Source organism: Ochotona curzoniae, unplaced genomic scaffold (genome assembly GCF_017591425.1).
Source record: "Ochotona curzoniae isolate NIBS_2020 unplaced genomic scaffold, NIBS_Ocur_1.0 scaffold_2453, whole genome shotgun sequence".
In the NCBI taxonomy this organism is placed as follows: Eukaryota; Metazoa; Chordata; class Mammalia; order Lagomorpha; family Ochotonidae; genus Ochotona; species Ochotona curzoniae.
The window spans coordinates 32,193,935-32,205,191 of NW_024467094.1; the positions used below are offsets into that span (position 1 = coordinate 32,193,935).

General features: G+C 50.4%; 1 protein-coding gene and 1 non-coding gene across 2 annotated transcripts; one reads left to right on the forward strand and one right to left on the reverse strand.

Moving 5' to 3' along the window:
* The first annotated feature begins 1,961 nt into the window (after positions 1-1,961).
* On the forward strand, positions 1,962-11,244 carry KLHL10 (kelch like family member 10). The gene is made up of 5 exons (XM_041000578.1): positions 1,962-2,293; positions 5,748-6,237; positions 6,751-7,368; positions 10,529-10,678; positions 10,843-11,244. Exons 1-5 carry the CDS (start codon positions 1,992-1,994, stop codon positions 11,215-11,217), a joined length of 1,935 nt encoding a protein of 644 aa, XP_040856512.1. The 5' UTR covers positions 1,962-1,991; the 3' UTR covers positions 11,218-11,244.
* LOC121170582 lies at positions 3,476-3,600 on the reverse strand. The gene has a single exon (XR_005886008.1). It is a non-coding gene; the product is annotated as a U6atac minor spliceosomal RNA (small nuclear RNA).
* Positions 11,245-11,257: the final 13 nt, after the last annotated feature.

The following is an 11,257-nucleotide window of genomic DNA, read 5'->3' on the forward strand; positions in this document are numbered from 1 at the left end:
CGAGAGAAGCGCTGACCCCGGCGCCCCGCAGGGCCCGGGGGAGCCGGGGCTCGAACGGGCGCCCCTGCGAAGCGGTCTGTGCAGTGCGCAGAGCGGCTGCTGGCCGCGGCGACCCGGCCGGGGTCCTCCGAGCGCCCCGGGGACCCAGGTCCGCTCCCGCCTCACTCGGGACGTCCCCCTCACCCGCCTCACCTCCGCCATCGCGCTGCCCGCCTGCTGGGCTCTCGGAACAGAAGGAGGCGCGCGGCCGCACTGCGCAGGCGCCGCCTCCCACGGGCCGGGACGGGACCAAGGGGGCGGGGCGAGACTAGAGGGACGGGGCGGGGCCAGAGCGGGGCGGGACCAAGGTGTGGCGGGGCCGGGCCGGGCCGGGCCAATGGGTGGGAATGGGGCGGGGCCAGAGTGATGGGGCGGGGCCAGGGCGGGGCGGGGCGGGGCCAATGGGCGGGGGCGGGGCCAGGGAGGGCGAGAGAGCTGGCTGCGCCCGGCAAGCGCTATGCAAGCGCTATTCGCTGGAACAGATCAATTGGGGTTCTGTCCTTAAGGAGCATGAGGGCCTGAAAAGGGTGGGATTACGTGGTGGGGTGTCACGAGGTCTTGGGTGGAAACCTGCCAATCACTCTGGAGTAAAAACCCTGGCAAGAGTGGTCATTCCAGATTTAAGATTTTGCAGCTACAATAAACCTGTAGACCTGTATTTGGCCCAGTGGCTCAGTAATGAGTTGGAATGCTTGCAGCACATAAGTAAGTGTGTAGGTTCAAGTCCTGGCTGCACTCTCAATTCAATTCCTGTTCATGCATATCTTGGGAGGCAGCCATGGTAATTCATAACTGGTCCCTGGCACACATTTGGAAGACACAGGTTGACTTTTTTTTTTTAAGGCTTATTTATTTTTATGGGAAAGTCAGATACACAGAGAGGAGGACAGAGAGAAAGATCTTCCATCTGCTGATTCACTCCCCAAGTAGCCACAATGGCCAGAGCTCAGCCAATCCAAAGCCAGGAGTCAGGAGCTTCTTCTGGGTCTCCCATGTAGGAGCAGGGTTCCAAGGTTTTGGACTGACTTCGACTGCTTTCCCAGGCCACAGTCAGGGAGCTGAATGGGAAGCGGGGCTGCCAGGACACAAACTGGTGCCCATATGGGATCCTGGCACATGTGAGGCAAGGGCTTTAGCCAGTAGGTTACTGCACTAGGCCCACAGGTTGAGTTCTGCACTCCTGGCTTTGTCTGGGATAACCAGCACCCCCAACCACTACCTTTATATTTATTATTTTCTTTAATTAACAGAGAAAAACTTAAGAAGTTAGCAGCCAGGAGCTCCATCTAGTCTCCCCCATGAACATGTACCACCGCCAGCCACTCCCAGGTGCCTTCATCGGAGGCTGAACTGTCAGCAGAGGCAGGCCTGGGAGCAGGCACTCCAGGCAGTGACTTAGCCCACCAGCCACCTCAGCTGTGACTTCTGTAGCAGCTGGGGAGTGAACCAGAGAGCTGGAGTCATCTTGTCATTTGGTGTTGCCTCACAGATAAATCCACCAGGCAGGAAGAGGGCTGAAGGCAGCAGGGCGTGACTTCTGCCAAACACACAGAAGGTGCTTTCTCCAGCAGAAGACATAGCGGCTGGAGCCCCTGGACACCCAGGCCGGGAGGAGATGTGACCAGTCCTGCTTCTCCCCTCTCTCCAGACCTGGATTTCTCTGCACTCTGGGTGTGTGGAGCCACTGAAGGCCCCCAGCCACAGCACCCAGAACACCAACCTGGGTGACTCGAAATGTTCAATAGGAAGTGGGGTCCATAAAGACTCAGGGGATGTTGGTGGTTGCAGTTCTGCTCTAGGCTGAAGAGCAGGGGTGGAGGGGATGAAGGGGGGAGGGGGAAAGAAGGGGGCAAATGCAGCAGGGAAGGTTCCAGAACCTGAGCGCATAATCCTGGGAGTGATCTCACTGCCCGCCCAGGATTCTGGAATTTGGGCTCCCAGATGGGCCCTATATGAAAGATGTAGTAGGGAAAAGGAGCGACAGCTGGCTAAAGGGGCCCCCCCACAAGCCTCCCCAACCCCCTAGGAGAGCGGCCTCTCTCCGCTGGTCCCAGGGTGCCATGGAGATGGAGAGCACGGCGGCCTCCACACGCTTCCACCAGCCTCACATGGAGAGGAAGATGAGTGCGATGACCTGTGAGATCTTCAACGAGCTTAGGCTGGAGGGCAAGCTCTGCGACGTGGTCATCAAGGTCAATGGCTTTGAGTTCAATGCCCATAAGAACATCCTCTGTAGCTGCAGTTCCTACTTTAGGTATCTAGCAGGGTCACCCGAGGATGCTGAAGGGGGAACTGGGCTCATGTTCAGATCTTTTGCTCCATTCTCTGTTTCTCACTCCATCGTCTTTTTTTCTTTAAAAGCCAGAGAGAGCACGCGCACATCTCTCTGCTGTTTCACTCCTCCTGAAAGGGCCATTAACAACCAACAACTAAGCCAGGCAGAAGCCACAAGTTGGGAACTCTGTCTGGGTCTCCCGGGTGGGTGGCAGGGACCCAGGACCCTGGGCCAACATGGACTGGCTCCCACGGTTGGCACTAGCAGGAAGCTGGGTGAGAAGCAGATGGGGCTTGCACCAGGCAGCCCACAATGCAATGTGGGCATCCGAAGTGTCGATTTAAGCTGTGGTACTGAAAGCTCGCCACACAACTCCACCACCCCCATGCCTCACCATCTCAAACAGGGGCAGGAGGATCAATTATAACCAGGAGTGGCAGAACCCACAAGGGGCTAAAGGGGTAGTACGGAGGAAACATTTATTAGGAAAAAACCAAACATTATAACTTGGGAAGTAGGACTATTTTGTTCCAAGCCTAAAGAAAGATGTTTGCTAAATTCTCCTTGAGCTGGATGCTGGGCCAAGGCCACAGGGAGGAGCGGCTGGTGATGCTGGAACTCCGTCCCAGCCACTGGGCTGCCTTTGGGAGGCGAAAGCAGCCCTAAGCAACACCTAAGGAACAGGTGCTCCAGTGTGACTCACCTACACTGAAGAAGTTTGACTTCATTGTAACTTTTAGAAGTCCAAGTATTCTTTTTTTTTTTTTTAAGATTTATTTTTATTGGAAAGTCAGATGCACAGAGAGGAGAGGCAAGGAGAAAGATCTTCCATCCGATAATTCACTCCTCAAGTGACCACAACGGCCAGAGCTGAGACAATCCGAAACCACAGGAGCCTCTTCTGGGTCTCCCATGTGGTTGCAGGGTCCCAAGGCTTTGGGTTGTCCTTGAATGCTTTCCTGGGCCACAAGCAGGGAGCTGGATGGGAAGCAGGGCCACCGGGATTAGAACTGGTGCCCATATGGGATCCTGGCACATGCAAGGTGAGGACTTTAGCTGCTAGGTTACTGCACTGAGCCCAGTATATATATATATATATATTTTCTAACATATTTTTTAATTTATTTGTAAGGCAGAGTTACAGAGAGAGAAGGAGAGACACAAAAACAGTGGTTAGATGTCATGAAGTAGATGGCAATGCTTTAACTATGTGTGTGTTGTCAGGCCGGAGGGCCCTTTCATCGTTGTCAAGGGGAGTGCTAACCTTCTCTCCATTCATACAACACACAAGTAATATTTTATTTGTTTGTTTTCCCAACAATTTAAAAGTGTGGAAAACAGTATTAGTAACTTAGGGGCAATGTGAAAGAGGAATGGGGACTGAATTTAGACTGGCCCCAAGGCATTTTGGCTGAGAGGAGGAGTCTTGTCTCCAAGTGCTTGTGTCTTTAAATCTCCTAGAAAAAGGAGGAAAATGTGGGGGTACTTGGAAAGGTGAACTGAAACAGAAACTTGGGTGCAAAAAGAAATCGGAAATCACGCAGCTATAGTAGACACTTTCCATGAAGTCTTTGGAGACTCCTCGTATGCATGGAGTTAAAACTTTTGTGTCCAAATATACTTATCTTCTGATTCTGTTTTCCATGAACTTGCTTAAAGTGCCATCAGATTTTGGCAGGCCCACACTGGGCTCAATTCCTAAGAAAGTATACAGCTGGAACCAGCACAATGACTCAATGACTAAATCCTCGCCTTGCACGTGCTGGGATCCTGTTTGGGCACTGGTTTGTGTACCGGCTGCTCCACTTCCCATCCAGCTCCCTGCTTGTAGCCTGGGAAAGTAGTAGAGGATGGCCCAAAGCCTTGGGACCTTGCACCCATAATGGGAGACCCAGAAGAAACTCGTGTATCCTGGCTTTGAATCGGCTCAGCTTCAGCCATTGCAGCCATTTGGGGAGTGAAGCAGCAGATGGAAGAACTTCCTGTCTTTCTCTCTCTCTATAAATCAGATTTGCCATTCCAGTAAAAATAAATAAAAATTGTTTTCAAAACAATTTTTACCCACATCGCAAGAATATAGTAAATGATTGTGGAATGACAGCCATTTATTTGGTCAGCAATCATTTACTGAGTGCCTAGTTTTCGACTGGTACTACTTTGGGTATTGGAATGAATAAACAGATAAGCCTTCCTGTTCTCCTGAGGCTTACCTTCTACAAGGCGGACGACATGAGTACAACAGCCATCAGGTCATTATAAGTCCTGGGGCAGGGAGAGAAAAAAGGAAAGGGAGTGGTAAGTAGGCCAACTAAGTGACATTTGAGCAAAAGCCTCAAGGAGACAAGACAGTGAAGAATACAGGGACTCGGGGAAGCCTTTTACCAGAGGGAAGAACTGGCCAGAGCACCAGGGACCAAAGACAGAAGCCCCTCTGGTGTGTGCCAGGGAATAGCAAGGGGCTGGCAGGACTGGACCTGAGAAGGAAGGAGGGAGCAGGTGGGGCAAAGAAGCATCAGTGGCCCAGGGGGCAGTGGATTTTTGTGGCTCTTGCTTAGGACTTTGTCTTTCACCTGAGAAAGGAGGTCAGTGGAAGGCTTGGAGTGGAAGAGGAACAGACTTGGAAGAATTGCTCTGGCTGCTGGGATACAACATAAACTCGAGGTGTGAAGGGCAGAAGCAGGGAGATTAGGAGGATAATCCAGATGAGTTGGTCATAACTTGGACCAGGGAGATAGGCATTAAATAAATAAGGAATGGTAAGATTTTGGATATGGTATAATGGAATGATATATGTAAATAAGATATATGTATCTGAAAGACAGAGTGAGAGAAAGAGAGCAATTCAGTCTGTTGGTTCACTCTGCACTTGGCTGCAACAGGCTAGAAGTGAGTCAGGCCAAAGCCAGGAGCCAGCGACTCCGTCTAGGTCTCTTACACAGATGGCACAGATGGTACAGTACGTAAGTTATCATTTGCTGCCTCCTAGGTGCGTTAGCAGGGAGCTGGATCAAAAGCAGAGTAACTGGAACTCAAACTTGCAGGTAGTGGTTTAACATGCTGTGCTCAATGCCTGCCTAAAATTGATACCTAAAACATGCGTCGTTCTAGTTCAGATTCCATAAGCATGAGACAATTGGGAGGTTGATGGGGTGAGCCGAAGACACTTGAGCCTTCCTCCCCGATCTCAATCTCAGTTCTTCCATCTATACAGTAAGGAAAAAAATCCAAGTGGTCAGGAGTGTGAGGTGAGAAGGGACCACAGTTCTTAGAAAGACCCTCTTCTTTCTGACAGCATAACACACTCATTAGCACCAGCTTGTTCTCCAATTACCCACAGTGTGCTACTTGGACAAGAAAAAAGGGGGTGGAGTAGGGAAGATCCGGCCAAGAGGAGAGAACTGTTTCATGGCTGCTGGTCTTTTTTTCCCCCCAGAGCTTTGTTTACAAGTGGCTGGAACAACACTGAGAAGAAAGTCTACAACATCCCTGGCATTTCCCCTGACATGATGAAGCTCATCATTGAGTACGCATACACCCGGACCGTGCCCATCACACCGGACAATGTGGAAAAGCTGTTGGCCGCCGCGGACCAATTCAACATCATGGGCATCGTGAGGGGTTGCTGCGAGTTCCTCAAGTCGGAGCTGTGTCTGGATAACTGTATTGGCATCTGCAAGTTCACCGACTACTACTACTGCCCTGAGCTCAGGCAGAAGGCCTACATGTTCATACTGCACAACTTTGAGGAGATGGTCAAGGTCTCGGCAGAGTTTCTCGAGCTCTCGGTCACTGAACTTAAGGACATCATCGAGAAAGATGAGCTCAACGTCAAACAGGAGGATGCTGTATTCGAGGCCATTTTGAAATGGATTTCTCATGACCCCCAAAATAGAAAGCAGCACATTTCGGTTTTGCTTCCTAAGGTCAGGTTCAACTTCAGTTTTGTTGTTATTATTGTTGTGAATGTTTCATGATTTACTCTTGGCTCATCTACCCCAGAGGGATTGTCCTAAGGGCTGCAGTCAGGTACATGATGGGACGGATGGAGGTACATGGTTTAAGATGAAGGCATATCCTAATCCTCTGTGGAATTGTACCCACACCTTTTCCCTTGACATTGCTTTTTCTTTAACTTATTTTTTTCCATGGCCACAGGGGAAGGAAAGGGCTGTGCTTTTCTCCATTCTGAGGCTCCCCATGCCTAAGGTAGACGTTAGACTAGAAAAGAGCCATGTACTGCATACATGTAACCAAGCAGTGTTGTGAGGTTTTAGCAGGTGGGGGCACATGCAACCATTGCTATAGCCTCTTTGGGGCCATATGAAGGGTCTTCCTTCTACTGCATGCTTAGCATCCAAACTGTGCCCCTTCCCCAAATACTTCAACAATGCATACCTCTCACCATGTCTGAATGAATTTCTGTATCTCCTTCTCAGGTTCGCCTGGCCCTCATGCATGCCGAGTACTTCATGAACAATGTGAAGATGAATGACTATGTCAAAGACAGTGAGGAATGCAAACCAGTCATCATTAATGCCCTCAAGGCCATGTATGACCTAAACATGAATGGACCCTCTAATTCTGATTTCACCAACCCACTCACCAGGCCCCGCCTGCCCTATGCTATTTTATTTGCCATAGGTGGCTGGAGTGGAGGGAGCCCTACCAATGCCATTGAGGCATACGATGCTCGAGCAGACAGATGGGTGAATGTCACCTGTGAGGAAGAGAGTCCCCGTGCCTACCATGGGGCAGCCTATTTGAAGGGCTACGTGTACATCATTGGGGGGTTCGATAGTGTAGACTATTTCAATAGCGTTAAGCGTTTTGACCCAGTCAAGAAAACCTGGCACCAGGTGGCCCCAATGCACTCCAGACGCTGCTATGTCAGTGTGACAGTCCTCAGCAACTTCATTTACGCCATGGGAGGATTTGATGGCTACGTGCGTCTCAACACCGCTGAACGCTATGAGCCAGAGACCAATCAGTGGACGCTCATTGCCCCCATGCATGAGCAGAGGAGTGATGCGAGTGCCACAACACTCTATGGGAAGGTAAAGAACCAGGGTGGGAGTGGGAAGGCAGGGAGCTGAACCCAGAAACACTCACCAGGTTGTATAGGAGTTGGTGGGCTTGCTCTGCCTGCAGTCGCTTCTTGCTATCCCTAGGGACTGAGCTCCAGGACCACCTGCAGACAGGAACATCTGCGCACGCTCAGGTCCCTAAGACAAAATAGCAGGGTATTTGCCTGTAACCTACAGAAATCCTTTCCTATGCTACAAAGCAATCTAAGTGCTACTGGAATAGGTACTACACTATATGGCTTGGGGGAATAATGGCAAGGAAAAACTATTCACTTGAAAGCCAGAGTTACAGCGAGAATTCGAGATGGGGGAAAGAGGGAGGGAAGAAGAGAGACTGTCCATTGGTTCATTCCCTAAAAAGCTGCAACAGTCAGGGATGGACCATGTTGAAACCAGAAACCTACGACTCCATTCAGCTCTCCAAAGTGGCAGGCAAGGGCCCAAACACTTGGCAGGCTGAGGTTGTAGCCTTGAGCCTGCTATAATACCAAACTATCAACCCGGGACACACTTGTTTTAAGATTTATTTTTATTGGAAAGTAAGATATACAGAGAGGAGACACAGAGAAGAGGATCTTCCATCCTCTGGTTCACTCCCCAAGCAGCCACAACAACTGGAGCTGCACCAATGTGAAGCCAGAAGCCTGGAGCCGCTTCTGGGTCTGACTCAGGTGCAGTTCCGAAAGCTTTGGGCCATCCTGGACTGCTTTCCCAGGCCACAAGCAGGGAGCTGGATGGGAAGCAGGGCCACTGAGATTAGAACTGACGCGATATGGGATCCCGGGTGTGCAAGGCGAGGTCTTTAGTCACTAGGCTATCACACTGGGTCCACACACTTGTTTTAAATGTTTAGATTTTATTTGAAATGCACATGTGAAGTATCTTTTACCTGTCGGTTCACTCTCAAATGTCTGCTAATAGCCATGGTGAACCAGCCAGGAGCCAGAACTCAATCTGTCTCCTATGTGGACCAAAAGGTGCATGTAAGCAGGAAGTTGGATCAGAAGCAGAGGGTGAACTCAAACCTGAGCACTCCAGTTGGGGTACTGAGTGTCCCCCGTGGCGACTATGGCAAACATCAGCCAAGACACATTTTTTTTTAAATATTTATTTTATTTTTATTGGAAAGGCGGATATACAGAGAGGAGAGACAGAGAGGAAGATCTTCCGTCCGATGATCCACTCCCCAAGTAAGCACAACGGCTGATGCTATGCCGGTGCGGAGCCAGGAGCCAGAAACTTCTTCCGGGTCTCCCACGGGGGTGCAGAGTCCCAAAGCTTTGGGCTGTCCTCGGCTGCTTTCCCAGGCCACAGGCAGGGAGCTGGATGGGAAGCGGGGCTGCCGGGATTAGAACTGGTGCCCATATGGGATCCTGGGCGTGCAAGGTGAGGACCTTAACCACTGCGCCATCACGCCGGGCCCACATTTTTTTTTTTTTTTAACCTGAGTAGTTTTGCTGCATGAGATGTAGAATCACAGATGAGGAAACTAGAGATATAGAGGGCTGATTGTATTCACTTCTTCCTCAAATGACTAAGTGGCCACTTGTAACTTTCCTCTTACTAAAATTTCATGTATGGGAACCAGTACACTGGTTGAGCCTTCACCTGTGGTGTTGGCATCCCATACGCGTGCCAGCCCATCTCCCAGCTGCAATACTTCTGATCCAGCTCCTGCTAATGTGCTTGGCAACACAGGAGAGGATGGCCCAAGACACCGGGCTTCTGCACCAGAAGCAGCTCCAGGATGTTGACTTCAGACTGGACCAGTTCCATCTGTTGCATCCACTTGAGGAGTGAACCAGTGGATGGAAGATCTCTCTGTGTCTCTCCTTCTCTCTGTAACTCAGCCTTTCAAATAAAAAAAATGCATGGGGACTAGTGCACAATGCATTAAGTCATCCCAGCGATGCTAACATCTCTTCGCGGAGTCCCCGGCTGAGCCATAGCTACCCTACTTTTTTTTTTTTTTTTTGGAAAGGCAGATTTACAGAGGAGACAGCGAGAAAATTCTTCCATCCACTGGTTAACTCTCCAAGTGGCTGGAATGTCTGGAGCTGAGCCAATCAGATCTGAAGTGAAGTCAGAGCTTCTTCCAGGTCTCCCACCGGGTGCAAGATTCCAAGGACTTGGGTCATTCTCTACTGTTCCCCAAGCCACAAGCAGGGAGCTGGATGGGAAGCAGAGCTGTTGGAACATGAATTGGTGCCACACGGGATCCCTGGGCATGCAAGACAAGGATTTAGCCACTAGGCTATAGCTCCAAGGCTGAGAAAGATCTTCTATCCCCACATGGCTGTAACGGCCAAAGCTGAGCACATCTCCCACATAGGTGCAGGATCCCAAGGCTTTGGGCTACTCTCCACTGCTTTCCCAGGCTATTAGCCAGGGAGATGGAGTAGAGCTGGAGTAGTGGGACACAAACTGTTGCCCACATGGGGATGCTAGTGCTTGCAGTTAAGCCATCTGACTGGCCCAGGCTACCCTACCTTTTTTTTTCTTCTTTTTTTCTTTAAGACTTATTTCCATTGGAAAGACAGATATACAGAACAGAGAAGATAGAAAAATCCTCCATCTGCTGGTTCACTCCCCAAGTGGTCACAATGGCTGGAGCTGAGCTGATCTGAAGCCAGGAGCTAGGAGCTTCTTCCGGGTCTCCCATATGGGTGCAGGGTCCAAAAGGTTTCGGGTCACCCTTGACTACTTTTTCAGGCTTCAAACAGTAAGTTGGATGGGAAGTGGAGCAGCCAGGACAAGAACTGGCACCCATATGGGATGTCAAGTGAGGACTTCAACCAGTAGGCTATCACTCCAGTCCCAGGCTACTCTACTTCTAAGAGCAGGGGAAGACAGCCTTGAGTTCTTGGACTCAGAAGGCCTTGTAGGCTTCTGGCTTCAGCCTGGTCCAGACTTGACTACTGCAACCATATCGGGAGTGAGTCAGTAGATGGATGATGTCATTGTGTCTTTCAAAAAAGCACAACAAAGCAAAACACAATGCATGCAAAAATGGGGAAAAGAATTCCAAGCATCAGGACTAGCATCCCAGGTGTCCCTCTGCTGCATGCATATCCCTTCTTTCACTCCCCAGAGGGAAGGACTGTAGTAATCTTGGAAATTCTTCACACAGGTCTACATATGTGGTGGGTTTAACGGTAACGAATGCCTGTTTACAGCAGAAGTGTACAACACTGAGAGCAATCAGTGGACAGTCATAGCACCCATGAGAAGCAGGAGGAGTGGCATAGGCGTCATTGCTTATGGAGAACATGTGTATGCGGTGAGTACATCCTCAGCCTGAATGACAGCCCCGAGACTTCCTAGGAGGAAGGAGGCTTACATCAGCACTAGAAAAACTGGTTATTTAAGGCAGCCAATGGAAGGTGGAATTTCGTGGTGAAGAGAGGCAAAGGGGAAATCAACATGTTCTTTTGCTACCCACAGGTGGGTGGCTTTGATGGAGCAAACCGACTCAGGAGTGCGGAAGCCTACAGCCCGGTGGCCAACACTTGGCGCACGATCCCCACGATGTTTAATCCCCGCAGCAATTTTGGCATTGAGGTGGTGGACGATCTCTTGTTCGTAGTGGGCGGCTTCAACGGCTTTACCACCACCTTTAATGTGGAGTGCTATGACGAAAAGACCGACGAGTGGTATGATGCCCACGACATGAGCATCTACCGCAGTGCCCTGAGCTGCTGTGTGGTCCCAGGGCTGGCCAACGTGGGGGAGTACGCAGCAAGACGGGACAACTTCACAGGGTTAGCACTGCGAGATGAAGTAAAGTATTCTGCTTCGACAAGTACCCTACCTGTATGAGTCTTCATTAGCTAATAAAAGGTCTAAGCAATAAGAATTA

Coding starts and splice junctions, on each gene's coding strand:
- KLHL10 (XM_041000578.1), top strand. CDS start 1,992: ATGAAAGATGTAGTAGGGAAAAGGAGCGACAGCTGGCTAAAGGGGCCC. Junction 2,294..5,747: donor AGCTGCAGTTCCTACTTTAG/GTATCTAGCAGG, acceptor TTTTCCCCCCAG/AGCTTTGTTTACAAGTGGCT. Junction 6,238..6,750: donor TTTCGGTTTTGCTTCCTAAG/GTCAGGTTCAAC, acceptor TCTCCTTCTCAG/GTTCGCCTGGCCCTCATGCA.